The 17004-nt window shown below is 44.0% G+C and overlaps 3 protein-coding genes across 3 annotated transcripts; all 3 read right to left on the bottom strand.

Annotated features, from left to right (window-relative positions):
• Window positions 1-1755: 1755 nt before the first annotated feature.
• Window positions 1756-3535, bottom strand: ATNIH1004_011141 (CFEM domain-containing protein; the record flags this gene model as incomplete). Its single annotated transcript, XM_033575707.1, has 4 exons — window positions 1756-2858; window positions 2915-3155; window positions 3208-3399; window positions 3455-3535. 4 exons carry the CDS (start codon window positions 3533-3535, stop codon window positions 1756-1758), a joined length of 1617 nt encoding a protein of 538 aa, XP_033421562.1.
• Window positions 3536-5913: 2378 nt separating this feature from the next.
• On the bottom strand, window positions 5914-6353 carry ATNIH1004_011140 (uncharacterized protein; the record flags this gene model as incomplete). Its single annotated transcript, XM_033575706.1, has 3 exons — window positions 5914-6009; window positions 6046-6156; window positions 6330-6353. The coding sequence occupies 3 exons, from the start codon at window positions 6351-6353 to the stop codon at window positions 5914-5916; spliced, it is 231 nt and encodes a 76-aa protein (XP_033421561.1).
• Window positions 6354-14378: 8025 nt separating this feature from the next.
• On the bottom strand, window positions 14379-16178 carry ATNIH1004_011139 (GMC family oxidoreductase; the record flags this gene model as incomplete). Its single annotated transcript, XM_033575705.1, has 2 exons — window positions 14379-15760; window positions 15932-16178. The coding sequence occupies 2 exons, from the start codon at window positions 16176-16178 to the stop codon at window positions 14379-14381; spliced, it is 1629 nt and encodes a 542-aa protein (XP_033421560.1).
• Between the last annotated feature and the right edge of the window lie 826 nt (window positions 16179-17004).

The following is a 17004-nucleotide window of genomic DNA, read 5'->3' as shown; positions in this document are numbered from 1 at the left end:
TCTGGTGGATTATCAGTTTTTTCATTTCTTAACTAGGGGGTCAATACGTATTAACTCGGCTGGTTCCTTTTTTCCCGCAAAATATTTTATCCTCTTTTTGTACAGCATGTGGCCTGTTGGTTGTTTTATTTCTGTCCAGCATAAAATAGACGTATTACAATAGACAAAACATTATACCCGCATTATACAAATGGGAGAAAGGCATAAAGGTGTTTTGTCCTAGTATAGAGATTTACCCATGTACATCTGCTCGTTAGATTCTACGTCTTTCAGTAGCTATTTGCATGACATATTAAGATGATAAATTGTTTGGTTCAGAACAATAGCAACGGCACCACCAGCCACCCAAAGATGGGAAAGGCAGGGAAAAAGAAGAGAGGGCAAAAAAAAGGAAAGAAATCATCATCATCATGTACACAAAGATCCTAGTTTCCCCTCTAGCAATATTCACCATGGCAGAATACTAAACTTTCAAATAAAAATAATCTAGTAAGGACTTCCTCTCGGTCTGCAGGAATAACTCACGATGGCAGAGTCTTGAACAAATGAAGGACATTGAATTTTGTTTTACTGGCTTGGAAATACCCGTATCAGTGAGGGTGAGAACACCTTAATACGAAGCTATACAAACACAAGCACCGCCACATTACCCAGTTATGGAAGCTTTTAAGACACTAGTAATGTGTATGTATGCCTACGTTGTATTGAAATAATTCTGTTCTAAACTGTATCAGATGGCTAGGCTTTTTGAGATGATATATAAAAACATCCATGACCAGAGAAACTTTGAATTAGGTACATCCATTTGCTATTATAGTGAGAAACTTAAAAAGCTAAAATACAGGGATTACTGAAAGCGGTTAGGCTCTATAATTCGTATAATCACCACCTTGATTAAAAGATATGCACTGTCTTTTGGAGTCTTACCATCCTCAGTATTCCAATGAGACACATTTATTCTGATAATCTATCAGCATCACAGAATGTATATCATCACTAGTCGACTCTTTCCAGTCTGGTCTAACCGTAATACTTAACTCGCCATGTATTTCTGAGTGGAAACAGTGATATTTCGTCCAAGCTGAAATATCGATTTTAGAATCCGGCAGGCTTTCCATAATCAAAATTGCTACCAGAGTCTCTGATAATTAACTGCATCATATGACTTGGGAGTATGGAATGAACCAGCATGGCACTGTATCGGCTCTTAGATTGTAGTTTAATTAAATAGAAGAACCACATGTGTTTAATCCTTTATTCAGCGTGCTTTAAGCATATCATAACCTGACCTAGATTCCACAAGACTGCTTGATTCTATTATTCTGCATACGCTGGACAGCTTAGAGTATACTCTAGATTATTGATCACAGACAGCCCCTACAAATACACATCAAAACACCATAATCTCATGCAGTTGGGTATACAGACAGCTTAATTAAAATTTATGGCAGAGGTAAATAAATTCATGTAGTTCTTGAAAGGATTAAACTGTTCTAGAAGACATGCCAATAATAGCCACTGTTCGATAGCCCTGGCAAAAAGGTTCAGGGGCCTGATCAAGACTATAAGAATGTGAAGTAAAAAGTCCCAAAAAAAAAGAAAAAGAAAAAGAAAAGAGAAGGCATACCCTCAACGAGGAGGAGAGGTTGCTTCTGAGTAAAATACAAATCTATGTAATAAAAGGGAAAAGAAAAAAAGAAAAGGTCTGCATGGACAACCCCAGGCCTCCTTTTAGACTGATTCCTCAGCAGGTGCTTAGTTGGGAGGACACACACAGGTAGAAGTGCATGCGGTTTCAGTGGCCGTCACTGTGGCCATCACTGTAACTGTGGCAGTCGCACTGGGGGTGGCCGATCCATCCACGTTGCCGTTGCCATTGAAGCCCTGAGGCTCTTGTTGGCTTCCGGAGCTTTCGGAGCCCTCAGAACCTTGAGAATGTTCAGAGTTTGTAGAGCCTCTGGGGTAGGTGGAACTTCCGGAACCTTCAGGACGTCCGGAGCTTCCAGGGATTCCAGAGCCAATAAGGCTTCCAAAGCTTCCAGGGATCTCTTCGGGCTTAGCATTGGCACAAGTGAGCCATCCAACAATGGCAGTAATAGTCTGCTCACTAACAAGCTTGGGAGCAACCTCGGTGACAAACACACTCAACGAAGCAGCAACAGTATGAGACTGAATAGCTTGATCATTCTTCGAAACAAATGCGTGAAGAGCGGTCCGAAGAGTCACAGGAAGCATGGACCCCTGTTGGAGAATGATATTGATCTCGGTGAAAATGTGAGTATCAACAGAGGCCAGAATCCTGCTCCGCTTCTCAGAAGTCGCACCGAAACACAGCCAGTAGATTATTTCAATCTTCACCTTGTTGCTGACGGGGCAGTTGGGCGCGAGCACAAAGATAACAATCTGGTCAACGACCTCCTTGGGCAGGTTGGCAGCGGTCTGGCCTTCGGCGGCGGCAGTCATTCCCTCAATGACGGCCTCATTTGCTGATTGTGTCTCACTTATAGTCTTCATGGCATCCTCAATAGCCTTCTGACCCGCCGGAGTCATCTCACCCGATGGGGTGACCTTGGAGGTCACGGAGGTCACGTTATAGAGGGAGCCTGCACTATTCACTACAGCTCGGATAGTAGAGGGTTGAGCAAGGGGCGCGGGACTGGGTTTGGTGGATCCACCGGTAACAGGCCGAGAGGATGCGACGACTGTGTGACTGGCAATTGGGGGTTTCGTCGTAGTTGAAAGGGTTATGGGAGTAGAGGCAACCGGCTTACTTTGTGTCATAGAAGGGGTCAAGGTCCTGGAGAAACCCGAGGCAGTCGAGGAACCAGAGGGAGTCGAGGCGGCAGTTGTTGATAGCTCTGTGCATAGCGTTAGTACAACCAAGTTAATTTGGATTCTGGCGTGGACTGCGTACCTGGAGCTTCACACTCTTCGTCTTCGTCCTCTTGCGGTTCTTGCTTGGACTCCGTTCCTAGAGCTGCACACATGTCTTCGGCTTTCTTGACGATCTTGGGAACCGCCTCATGAGTGCAGGCAGCAGCGGCGCAATCCCGGACAGCATGAAGGAAATTTGCATTCTTGCAGAGACACGCTTGATCGCCACCGGTGCAGCCAATAGGGGGAGGGTTGTTGATGATATTGTCAAGACAAACGGCCTGGTTCATTAGCTACGGACTTGACAAAATAATCACATTAAGGTATATATACCTGACAGTTTGTACAGACTCTGCCAGCTGTATTGATGACAATACCGGCGGCTTGCTCCGCACAGGCTGCTTGAGCACAATCACGAACGGCATTCTGGAAATTGCTGCCTTCCTTGCAAAAGCATTTCATGTCACCGGCAGCGCACCCCAGATCAGATGGAGGGCTATCAATAACGTTTCGGAAGCAGGCAGTCTAGATATTAGTTAGAGAGTCGTCGAAGGAAGAGACAAAGGCAAATTGGACGCACATGGCACTTATCCACAGTGTTGTGTTTCTGGGCAAGGACCTGGGTCACCCAGGCGGCGAGCAAGATGGGGGTAACTCTCATGTTGGCAATTTTCTGATCGTCTGAAGAAGTCGGAGAGACTGATGGACGAAGAAGGAGCTGGAATGCGCTGGATCGGGTGGTGTTTATATTCATTCGATGGCGGCGGGTCCGGATTAAAGTTCGTTATACGTGCATGATGAGGACTCTGTAGTTTGTACCTGTTGGTCCACCGCAGTTGATCAGTTTCCATTTAGTGGTTTGTTTAATTAAAGAAATTAAAGTTCACCACAGCCTCAGCCAGCATTCTAGGCAGCTGTGGATGATTCCGTTTCAGTGCGGTGGGACAATTGGCGTCCTTCTCTTTAGCTGAGAATCATCCAGGATGGGTTGGGACGGAGATTTTCCAGAGTGGATCACTAATTTCCTTCTCTCGACCACAGTCTTAAGCTACCGAATGGGAGAAGAACAGTGAAGAATACGATGGCAGCTCGAGTTCTGGTAGCGTATCCACGACCAGGAGATCGGATCCGAGGAAGACAGCAACTTTAACAATGCGATGATCGTCGTACCTTAATTCTAAAATCATCGGGTAGGTGCTCAGGTGGATTTGAAGCAATCTCTCCGTATTATCTTCGTCTCTGCGTATTCTTTTAGTTGGATTGACAAGACACGAAACCGTTCTCGCGATGAAATATTCCATTCTGATCGGATCCGACAACCGCGTGGCTGTCAGGGGTTCGTTCTTCGTCCTAGAGGATTGGCCTGGCGTGAGGAGTTCGTGACTGATGATCTAGAGCGCATCGAGACAGATTGACAAAAATTCTCGAACGTTATGGGGCAGAGTGGACGTTTAGATTACTGATTCCAGCAGCTTCCACGTGGGTGTTGGGATCTGCGAAACAAAGAGAAGTTGGTAGTGGGTATTTCGGGTGGATATTCTTTCTTTACTAAGCGCCTACTATGTAATTAACTAGGTACTTAGCAGGACTAGCTAGTAGGTGTAGTATTCTCTTCGGGTACCTGGATGGGTTCCATGGTTCCTGTCGGTCGGAACTTGGTTTCCTGTTCCTGCACCATACCGTAGTCAGGTTGTTTTATTCTCCTGATCAGTGGAATTATTCGCGGAATGAGAGGATAGCATAGGGTATCCCTGCAATTTCATCCATCTACTCGGCTTTCGACCGACCTTGAGCATTTTCTTGGACATGCTTCTAGACCTATGTAGCTGCCTCCGTAGGATAGAATCTGTTCTTCCCTTGAATTGTTACCTCCTAGGACCGTGTTGGCTGTCATTACGTTTTCGTGCAGATTCTTTGGGGTTTCCTTAGATTAAGACTCCGTCTCCAAAACGGAACATGCAGCTTTGTTGAGCATATTCAGGAACAGAATACTAACTACAGTGTATACTAACATAGGCATAGCGCGTGTGGCAATGCAAGAGGCAATGCAAGGCAGCTATCTACCACCACCATCATCATCATCACCTAGACTTCCCTTCTGGTTATCCACGTTCGCGTCAAGCCTTTGTAGAGCGGTGGCCTTTACCGAACAGACAGAATGAACATCATGCTCTTCCTAAGGTCTAAACACGAATCGATTAATTGTCAATCCATAGATTGTCCTTTTCTGTCCCCTTCCCCCGGCGGAGGAGACAGAATCCATCCATTTTCCATAGAAGGTGACTGACTGGGTTGTCAGATCCGTTCTCGAGATAATGTAAGCTTCGAAAAGGTACGATGAATCCATCTAATTCGGTTTGGAAAAATGATCATAATAGTATAATAATTGTTTGAATCTAAAGTAAATATGCGAAAGTATATTGCTATACTTTCGATCACGAACTAAGCATGAAGAATAGAATAAAAAGCCAAGGCACACGGCCTCCATCTCCACCACTACGAAACATCTCAAAACAAAGATTCTGAAAATCTGGAGAAAATCGGCAAGTGGGTTTGGTCCAGTCAAAAAGCATCACGTCCCAAACTGCCCGGTCTCGTTATAACGCCAGCCAGCCTAGTGGCGTCGGAATGCCAGGCACACTTTAGAGCTGCTGAAAAACTGCTTATGGTTTTTTCCGCTCCACATCTCTTAATCACAGAATGCCTGCGCTCCAATACATTCTTTAACAGAGCCTGATTTAGAGTCGAGAGCCATTTGTACACATCGAGTTTGTTTCATACTTTCCTCAACTCTAGGCTCAAGCCACGAGAGCAGGGCGGGCTGGGTTTTGGTTTCCAGGCCGAAAAGCACGCTTCAGGGCTGTCATAGTGGTCGCCTTTGTTTATGTTATACTTATTTTGGCAGTATGCCTGAGTACCACATAGATTCTCTTATGTGGCCGAACCAACTTAAAGATATCCTTTTGATATATAGCCCTCATTATCAACTCCCCACCATGGCAAGAGATTTTTGCCAGTATCGCCTTCTCCGGCAGGCGGCTACTCACCAGCATGCGGATTGGGGCTTGGTTGCCGGGCTGCAAAGCGTGTTTCAGGGCTGTCGTAGTCCTCGCCATCATTATCTTCCTTGTAGTACTGGTGTTGGCAGTATCACTAATTACCGCCCGCTACCTTACCAAGGCTGGATATGGGATAGTATGCCCTGGCCCAGTATTCCCCATCATTGTAAGCTACCTTCCATAGCAAGAGAATTTTGTCGTCTGCATTGCCATCTGCTTTGCACTAGAATGAATGTTAGTCAATCGGAATATAGAACCACACAGGGAAGATGTTATAGCGAGGCCCAGGATCTTAACTATTCTACTGGACTAAAAGTCCGCTATATCTGATCCGAATGGGATCGGATATTCGTGAGCACCTCATATAGTAGAGCACTGTAATATTAGGTGACGCACCACACCTAACAGAAGGGCTGACATGACTAAAGGGCAAAGCCAATGCCACCAGTAGTGCCAATAGGAAGGCTCACATTGTAGGAACAACGATGACCAAAATCGCCTTGTGTTGAGTTTGCAGATGTATGCAAAGGAATATCGCACTTAAAACAGCAGAGGACTTCCATAACTCTTAAATGTTTAAGCATGGAATGGCCCTGCTCCCCTGGTAAGTACTTGTGCAACTGAATCCTACCTGCTCTCTTGCAGCTGTAAAGTTGCCAGGTCCATGGAAATTTGTAGAAGGGACATAAACTCGATAGGAATGATAGGGTGAGGGAGCTTCTCAGGCTCTCAGAATCAGCGGTAATTTAGCTTGAAGGTACTCTTTCACTCATGCCCTTTTTTTTTTTTTTTTTGTTTTAGTATTAAACTAAGAGCGCTGGTTTTCTCTTTCAGTCCGTTTGTTGTGAATGATTCAATATGCTTTGGTACTTAAAGTTTAGAGTTATACGCCACCAATTAAGGTTAGCCTGCAAACGGTTTAGTGCCTCGAAGCCTGAAAATCATGTGCTAAGCCCCAATAGTACTCGGAAACATCCGATTCAATTGCACCCTACGTAAGCCTAGATCAGCAGTAGTTTTACCCATTTCGGGTTTAGTCTTGAAAATCATAGCATCCATTATTTACTCCATACTTCTTTCTAGCATTCTGTTGTCAACGCAGTTGCAGCAGAAATTATCTGATTATGTTGTCATTCGTGGGTCCTGCTTGCAGTGGAGACTTTTTGGGTTGATGCTTTGTAAAAGATAAAGAACTTCTTGTCATCCTTATTAAGATATACAGAAGTTATGCAATATTTTTTAGTCACAATTCTGGAGCCGTCTCGCGGCCTTGCAGGTTTAGTGTTCTAGACCCGTGGCGGGCACGGAGATCTCTGAAGGGGGATATTTAAGGTTACAATGAAAGACAGAAAACAAGGTTCTGCAGTGTAAACCTCATTTGAGCCCTGGAGAAGTACGACGTTATCTGTATCACATAAAGAGATCCGAGTTCAACGATGCCAGGGGGAAAGTAGTTATTTGTTGGCGGTTTCGAGGCTGTTCTTGCGCTACTTTAGCTCTGTACCCTGTCCCGAAGCTAGGATGTATATATTATTCTTTTATTATATATGTTGTTGTGGTTTTGCAGACATAGTAGGAAGAATAGGGACATTTTACTGTGAAGACTGTATATATATTCGCAATATTCTTAACTAGCTCCTAGGAATTCGTATTAAGTACATCCAGTCTCTTGCAACAACATCCCAAAGGAAAAAGAAAGCCCCGGCATGATTCGAGAGTCGCACAATTCTGCAGAGCGAGATTGTTGCCTAGCACCTCTAAAATAGCCGCGCACCATCGCCCCAGGCTAGAATAGAACCATACTGAGCTCTTTAATCCACGTGATTCATGCGGTAGGCTGCGGAATTGGGGAATTGACAGCCTTGGTTTATTTCTATAGCGCTGATAGCGGTGCCAGTTCTCCCATGGCCATATCCATAATCCTAAAGCACTCTCTAATTGGCGATGCAGCCCCATTCGACGCCAGGAATCCAGATAGAAAATGATCGACATCATGCGAGTGGCTAGTTCTGGGCCGGTCTGGTCCCTAGCATTTCTATACAGACAGTACTGCTGTAATAAACTTCTTAGATGTTACTCCCGGTGCAGCTTGAAGCTGGGTAAGAAGTACAGTTGCAACGGAATGTTAAATAGTCCACCTTTACAGTATTATTCTTGTCTACAAAGGTTATCTATTCGAAATAAATTGAATCTATATAGGTTCTATATCTACAATTTCTATCTATCAAAATAAATTTCGAAATACACGCCATAGACCAATAAGAACTGTGGAATTTAGAGTAATATTTATGTGGGTCTGGCGTCTGTCATGTCTGTCATAGGCGTCAAATGCGGGATCTAACATCCTGTCGCGGCTCAGCTGGACCGAGCTCTGTTAACAGTGGACATACACTGGGCTAACGAGCTGTCAAGTGGGGACGACAAGCCACTGAATATACCAAATACTTAATCCGGTGGCGATACAGTCTAGAAGATAATCAATAGACTAAGACCGATGTCAGAGTAGCTGAAAACCTTATCCATGAATTTGAACAATTTGAACAATTGAATCGATAGTCCTTTATAAGCCGTCTGGTTTTATCTGCTTGTCTACATCGATCTACTGCTAGTCTACTACATGGTCCACGAAATTGTCCTTTTTTGCTCTTTTAATGTTGCCACAATTTAGTCTTATTTTTCGCATACTCCAAAAAAGCATGAAAAATACCAAATAAACGCTATGTATGTAAGTATATTATACTTAAATACATACTGCAAACATTTGTACAGTTGCACTTACCTAGTATGAAGTATATATGCACACATATTGCGCTAGATCTACAATATAGGGTAGATCGGTCGTCAACTATATTTTTGGAACGTTGACCTCCCTATTTGTTCGGGCATCGCTGGGGATTCTGCTCGGAATCTATCTCCTCTGTCTGCACATTGAATTACATAGTAATTATTAAAGAACCAGGCCTGTCAGCCTTAGAGTTACAGATAGATTTAGGGACGGCAACCCTCTCTAACCCCGGAGCTAAACCACAATTCGAACACAACTGGGAAGCATACACAGGCTAAGGACAAGTTAATACCAAGGTCACTGGTTCCAGGTCAGGGGGGTATACTCACGCGACGCGGCTCAGATCTGCCAAGTGAACGGAAACTGGAGAAAGTGTATAGTATAGAGTAATATGGGGGTTTCCGTGAAGTTATATGGAATGGAGGATCTGGTATCTATAGATGCAGGATATACTGCAGGGCGTACCAAGTTAGGAGCCAGATACCATTCTATGAATAGGAGCTGCAACTGGGATACCCACCAAGAACGAAGTACACACTACAGTTCTCCCTGTTGTCATGTTAAGGTATAGTATATAGTTGGCGCCTTGGCAGGTGTGCGGCATTTTTACCCCCTGAGACTTCTCCTTTTCCCGTAACTATTCAGACAAGCTCCCGCTCAATTTACTATTTGTCTCCTTTCAAATATTATACTTCCCTGAATCAACAACATTATAGACCAAAGAGACACCTGAATGAAATACTGTGCTTTGCCGCATAATGACTCACCTACACTCTGGATATGTAGAGCTCATGTATAGCTAGCCCTAGCCCAGACCAAGGGTGAAGTTATGCTTAGGCCAAGCATGTCAAACTGATGTCCTAGGTAGAGCACACAAGCCTGGTATCTGAATTAAAAGTAGTTTTGGCATACATTGCTCGTCTGGACTTGTGTACAAGAGTATAAATTATTCAGTGCCCACGGGCAGAATATACATCTTCCATAGCTCTCTTTAAGATAGCCGTGTCTGTAGACGCAAAGGAATGGCATGTCTCGCATTTCAAGAATAAGCTTAATTTCGGACATGGGCCTACGATGCATTACGTTCAGCCTTACTAGGCTAGTAGAGTAGCGGCATCTTTAAATAAACCACTGGTTAACTATAGCCTTGTTAATATTGTGCGCAATTTCCAATAGAAATGAAATTGGGTTGCCTAATGTCTATTTAACATTGTTGCCAAGGGTTTCAGCTGCACCTTTTGGGGTCCATCCAGACTTGTATCTTCAATAATTATGGGGAGCGTCAGATATTACCTGGATAGATAAATAAAAAATGGCTATAAAATCCCTCTGCTCACTGCAATACTAACTCAGATACGGACATTGTGCCGTTGTATTTGAAATAGATTGTTAATATTTATCTACAATACACTTGCTGTTTACCTTGCTCCCTGCGGTGGCATTGGCTTTCCCTCAAAGCTACGTGAGTTGGCCGAGTCCCTTCAACTTTTTTCTCATCTCGTCGAAAGCCCTCAAGCTTAGGGGAACTTAATCATCCTCAGAGTCAGGATGAGCGTAAGAAGCCGCTTCCATGGAAAGAAGGAGGAAAGCGTACCTTGGCTGGTAACCACGACGGGTGTGTTGGCGCTGAATATCACTGTTCCAATACGACTTATATGTGAAGCCCCACGATGGAGAACCCCCAACTACGAATAAGTGCTTTGCAGTCAGGAACCAAAGCCAAACAGCAAACGGGACTGTTTTCCGGTTCTACGTCAACGTGCCAGGTATAGACTGTGGTTTTAACTAATCTGCACCACGTGGCAAGATGGGGAATACAGAAGATTGCCTCCGTGCTCGCCAGCAAAGTGTCTCTTCTGATTCTATTTGCACTCGTTAATGCTTCTGTCTTGTTTTAGGAAAGAAATCAGCTCGCGAGTCATCAGCTGACTTGTGTGCAACAGCGGTAGCATGCTCCATCGCCAAACTTAGCTCTTTTTTAACTTGGTCACAACCCAAGATTTGATTTTGTGATTATTTGTTGTTTTTCTATTTATGTATTAGTGCCACAATAAAATCTTTATTATTATTCCTTACCTTCTTGTATTGTACTCTGTACATTCTGTAGTCCTGGTTTATATTCCCTGGTTATCAACGCAGATCGCCAAACTTGTAGAAGCATTAAGACAACGATAGTAATAATATTTCAAATTTAGAATCTTACCAACCCTGTTTGACTGTGAAAGATGGCGCGTCATAGACCAGACTCTATCTACTTTCTATGGACACCCAACTCAGTTTGACACCTTTTCCGCATGCCCTCTGCTGTGCTATGGACACGCGAAAAACACTAGCTTGTATACTACCTGGATGAAGCCCGTTGTCCGGGTTTTTTGTACATCCTGAGTACGCAAAAGTTGCACCTGTTTGCATAGTTGGTTTTAAATTTCCCACGGGTGAGTTGTCCATTGCTTTTCCATCCGACCCAGTTACTACCTACCTACCTATACAGGAAACGGCGATGAGGTTATAACAAAACATCACTCGGGGCATGTACTCAGGCAGGAAAATGGTGTGTTGATAATATGGTCCTGTATACCATCCAAGACTCTGAAAATGCAGAAGATTTAAATTACCATGGTACTACAGGGCATATCTACGAGAAACTCCCGATAATAAGACACTATAGATTTCTTCTGTTTCCCAAGAATACGTATTTATATAGTAACTATATGCTAAATTTTGAAGACATATTAAAATCTGAACTGAGGTCTGCTTATACATGGCGTACTAGATATCTGTCTTTAACTAGCAGTATACTATGGATATAGCAAGTCCCGTACGTGGTTGCATGCTTCCTAGAACAAAAACACATATTGCTACATATAGACAAGTATATACAGGTAGGCGAAATCAGGGAATTGAAAACAAGAATGGAGAATAAGTCACTCATGGTGTAGGAGATATTGGAAGTGAAGGCAACGCAGTACAATTCCTCTAGACCGAAGCGTTTGTCGATATAGTTAAAACAGTTTCTATGTAGAAACCCAAGTCTTACACTCCTTCATCATTGATTTATTATATAGACAGCAAAGAGAAATCTCCATCTAGAGAGAGCTTCTAATGGAAGAGTAAAAACACTGGTCAAACCAAAAGCATGTTAGGCAAATAGATCATTAAACAGGCTGTGTCAGAAAGTATGTATTTCTCTAAATCATACTTGTATTAATATGTACCGAATCTTGGCATAGCACCGCCATGTTGTGGCTGCTGTATTTCAACATGTAATTTACAGGTCCTGGTCACAAACAGTAACCCATATACCTATCATACATACCCATACATCTTCCAAATACAACTGTAAAACAGATTGACCAACCATGATACCATCTATATTGTGCGTGGCATTGTCTTATTCTAAGAATATATACATTTCCAATTCTAAAACTGTTACGATGGGACTAGCAAAGCTAATACCATACATATTAGAGAGCTGGACTAAAAATGTTCTATATTCAACAAATATGTCTAGGATGTAGCTATTCTGAGCCAAGCAGGTTATAAGATTACCTTCCTTTAAAAGACGATTCTGAATACATTTAAGCAACTCTAGTGCATCACCGCTGTTCTACTCCCTGGTTATACTCACTAATGATGTATACTATACATCAGATCTAGAAGGGTTACTTACAACTCTTGCTTATTTTATGACTTTCTGAATACAGTCCGCCAGAAGCCCAACATTATCCCCCATGGAATACTTGAAAACTGCTACCTTCTGTAAAATGCTGGAACCAAGCTATCTTTGAAAGCATTTTCAAAGTACACAGATGGCGAAAACAATCTCCATCGTAGTGGAGTATATTACAACTCAAAGCGATAGCTATAGAGATTGTGCATGTATTCGGAAAGAGAATACCACCAGTTTAAACAATCGATAGAATCAGAGACTACAATTTTTAAGCAATCTCTAGAGATTATTAAATTATTAGATGAACATTCTAAGAGAAAGACAACACATCGACAAGTAAAATAAAGTATAACAGGTCAACCATCCTGGGCCATCACTGTGTTGGCAGGAATGTTAGCATTGTTGTATACAACAATTCTCTGTGTCACATTTTACATTCCTGTGCATTGGATGGTTACTTATGGGAACTTCCTGTAAGGGGCTAGAGCCCCTCAGCCTACTCGGGCCCTCAGCCCTCGTGTTTCCTTTCTCCTCGCCTGCCACATGATTAGTATATTGATTAGTACACTCTATCATGTGACTTCCCCCCCCTTACTTCGCAATCGTCTCATCGCTGTTTCCTCTTCTCTTTCCTCTTCGACGATTCCTTTTGTATCCACCCTAGTTATTAGGTTATAGAGGTTTAGCCCTTGACACTTCCAATCTCTGAGAAGCCTCCACCTAGGTAGCTCAGGATAGTTAGTCCTGTTACTGAAAACTTGAAACTCGCTTATTGATACAGGTTCATTTTTAGAGAACTAGAACTTTGCTGGGGTTGTTGAATCTTCTTATAGAGAAGTGGCATAATAAGCATCACTGACTGATAGAAATCTAGTCTACTGTTTGCCGCCTTATGCTATTTGATATTATGGAGGGCCTACCTACAGCCTATAATAATAGCTATTGTGGCCAATATTGTTAACACTCGCGGTTATTAATAGAGCTAACTTTCTGGTGTATAAACTTGAAGCGTGCTCTAAGCTGATTTCTATATAAGCGTTGATTCAATTCAGGCAACTAAAACAAATGGGCCCTTGGAGAGACATATTTGTGGTATTTCAGGTATTTTCAGCGTTGACAAAATTTAATAACTGACAAAGATATAAAGAGTCACAATCTAGAATATAGTAGACCAAGGGCTATCTGTAGACGCAATCCTGTGATTAGTACAATCTATAGATAATATTAAGAGCACTATTATAAATTATATCTAAAATAAGGTTTGCAAAATTCAAAGGGAATCAAGGTGAGATGCTATCTTTCTTTATAGACTCCTAGGAAGTGGACTATTCTACCAAGAAGTCGAAATAACAAGGTTGTTATAGTACGGCAGCTGAACCCAGATACTTGATGCACTACTATCCCAGGTATAGTACAGCCAGCAAGAACAATCATATGGAAGGCAAGAAATAGGCGATAGGAAAATGTTTACTAGTAGCTCTGAACAATATAATACATCTCAGTCATATGTAGACAGATAATTCATATACATAGGAATAAGACCAACAGCTCTGCACAGTTTGAATTTTAGAGACTGGTATTTGGATAGTATAGCAGATGCCTAACAATAAAAAGCTGAGTTCGGTCAATTCCACCCCACAAGTGCAGGCCGGATATTGGTCACAATTGAACATCACATAGATGAGGCAAGCTCTTCATTGAGGAATAACGGAAAGCATAGGTGAAGCTCTAGCGTGGTGTATTTTTAGAGGATAGTAACTCACGCCTTACTGCTCGCTGAGCAAAAAGCGGCGGCCAATAAGCAACAAGGAAGGGAAAGAGCAATGCTTGGAGACAATGCGATACATATGCCTGCATGTATCCGTCCCCTGTATACTTTTAGGGATATCAGCTACTCATATAGCTGGTAGTTTTCATTTCCGTCCACAATGGCTTCCTAACTCCCTCCCCTCAAAAAAAAAAAAAAAAAAGGGGGGGGGCAAGGGAGCATTTACAGACGAGGCTGCTCACGCTTCCATCCAGCCTCTTCGGCAATCAACTCAGCAGCTCTCTCTCCAATAGCCAAGACAGTCAACATAGGGTTGATGCTGGGCATTTCAGGGAAGACACCAGCGTCCGCAATGCGGACATTCTTCAAGCCACGGACCTTCAGCTGAGGATCCACAACAGCCAGTGGATCGCGGGTAACATCACCCATCTTGGTCGTACCAGCGGGATGGTAGACGGTGTGAGCGACGCGACGGCCATACTCCGACAGCTCCTCGTCAGTTTGGATGCTGGGGCCCGGAGCAACCTCCCGTTTGATCCAGTCCTTGAACGGCGACTGCTTGGCAATCTCACGGGCCGCCTTGAAACCAGCAACGATGGTGGCGGCATCATAACCCTCAGGATCTGTGAAATAACGGAAGTCCAAGGCGGGCTTCACGCTAGGGTCGGCAGAAGTCAAATAGATACGGCCACGAGACCGGGGGCGAGGGATGTTAGGAGTCATGCAGAAGGCATTCACCGGGCTGTCATATCCCAAACGGCTTGTGTTGAGACAGAAGGGAATCTGGTAGCAGTGCATCATGAGATCTGCAGCGCGGCCATCAGAGCCGGCAGCATTGGGAAGTTCCCGGCGCAGGAAGATGCCGGCGTCCGAGTCCATGGTCGTCTGATTGGGGGGAACGGGTTGGTTGAGCTCCCAGAGGATGATGCTCTCCGGATGGTCCACAAGGTTCTCACCCACGCCAGGGATGTCCTTTACAACTGGGATTCCCAATGACTGGAGTTGTCCCTGAGGACCCAATCCAGAAAGCAGCATCAGCCTCGGAGTGTCCACCGCACCCGCGCAAAGAATAGTTTCCTTCTTAGAGTGCAGGGTATGCTTGACGCCAGACTGAAGGGTCACATCGACTCCAGTAACGGTGTCTCCGCTAACATTAACGCGGGACACCCAGGCGTTCGTGAGGATGGTCAAGTTGGGGCGCTTCTCCTCGCCACGCAGGATAGGATGAATATAAGCCACGCTGGCGCTGCTGCGACGACCATCATCCGGGTTATAGGAGACGGAGAAGAAACCGACACCCTCGGTCAATTCACCGTTTGAGCGGATCTGCTTGTTGAAATCGGGAATAATTGGGATATTCATGGCAGTAGAGCAAGACTGAACCCAGTCCTTGCAGAGCTGGTTGCGGTGGCGGCTGTGGACAGGCTGAATTGTGTTGCGCAAGTTGTCCAGAACGCGGGTAAACGTCTCAAAGGACCAGCCCTTGCAACCTTGCTGCTCCCACCTCCTGCAATCATATTCGAAGGGGCGGAAAGAGATGAGGGTGTTGTGGCTCGAGCAACCACCCAAGACCTTGGCACGAGAATGACGGATATGGCTGTTACCTATCGCACAGGAATTGTCAGTCTTTATATATATATATTTTTTTTTGTTTTGTTTTCTTTATTTTTAAAAAAATAAAGAACTTGGCTATCCCAAGTATACGGGTAATCAAAATTTCAGGACGTAGTTTCCGTAGGACAAGGTAAGCGGGTTTCAAATGCTGTGCGACGTACCCATTGGCTGTTCGGTAGTAGGATAATCGTAATCCAACTCGCCTCCTAGCAAGCTCAACCATTCCCGCAGGTTGAGGACGCGATCATCATTGAAGTCACTGGGACCGCCCTCAATGATCAGAATACGTTTGTTGGGCAAGTACTCAGCCAATCGACTGGCAATGACACAGCCTGCCGTGCCACCTCCCACGATGACATAGTCATAGCTGTTAACGTCGCTTGCGGGGAACTCGTTCGTGGTGGCCATGTTGAATCAAAATGTTAAGAGCCAAGGATAGAGAGATAGAGGCGGGAGGGGGGGAGCTAGAATGGCCAAGATGGAGAAAGGTCTAAGAGAGTGATGGGGAAGAGACAAGCGGGTGGAAAGGAGAAGGGGAAGAAAAAGGGAAAAAGGATTTAAATTGATTCAAGTTGAAGTGATGTGCATCCGGCTCGGCCGTCGGCGAACCATCAGCCCATTTTGGAGAAAAAAAGCATTCATTTGTCTCTCTCTTTCGCCCTCTCTGTATCCGTCTCCATCCTTTTTCTTTTTTTTTTAACTTTTTCTTTCTCGGCGACCATTGCCCCCCACTATAGGAAAAGGCACCAAACCAATGACGATTAGGTCTTGTCCATCGAGTGGAACCAAAGCGGCGTATTAGATAATGGCTCCGGTTGACGGGGATGGTCTGATGCCGGCCTCTCTTTTTCTCTGTTTCGAATGCAAGTGAACTGACTGGAAAGTTGGGTAGTTGGGTAGTTGGTCGCTATGGACGGAATACATCAGTGTGAGTGATTTATGCATCGTTCCTTACCTTTGCTTGTAAGAGAATGCCCTCCGTATGTATGTCTGGTCTGTATCACGACGTCACTCCCCTACGCTAAACGTAGCCACGATGCCACTAAAAAAACGGTCGGAGGTTCACCGTGGAGGGAAAGCATTGCCTTATTCGGTGGATGGGAATTTCAACCTTATTAAGGATACGGATGAAGGACCAACCGAATGGCTGTATTATTTTTGATTTCATTGATTTTACCGATAATAAGACGAACAAAGTAAATGGCAAGTGAGGATCTATTTCCCCATTGTTTCC

Source organism: Aspergillus tanneri (genome assembly GCF_003426965.1).
Source record: "Aspergillus tanneri strain NIH1004 chromosome Unknown AapTan_8_pilon_pilon_pilon, whole genome shotgun sequence".
NCBI classification, from domain to species: domain Eukaryota; kingdom Fungi; phylum Ascomycota; class Eurotiomycetes; order Eurotiales; family Aspergillaceae; genus Aspergillus; species Aspergillus tanneri.
This window is presented reverse-complemented; position numbering and strand designations above follow the sequence as displayed.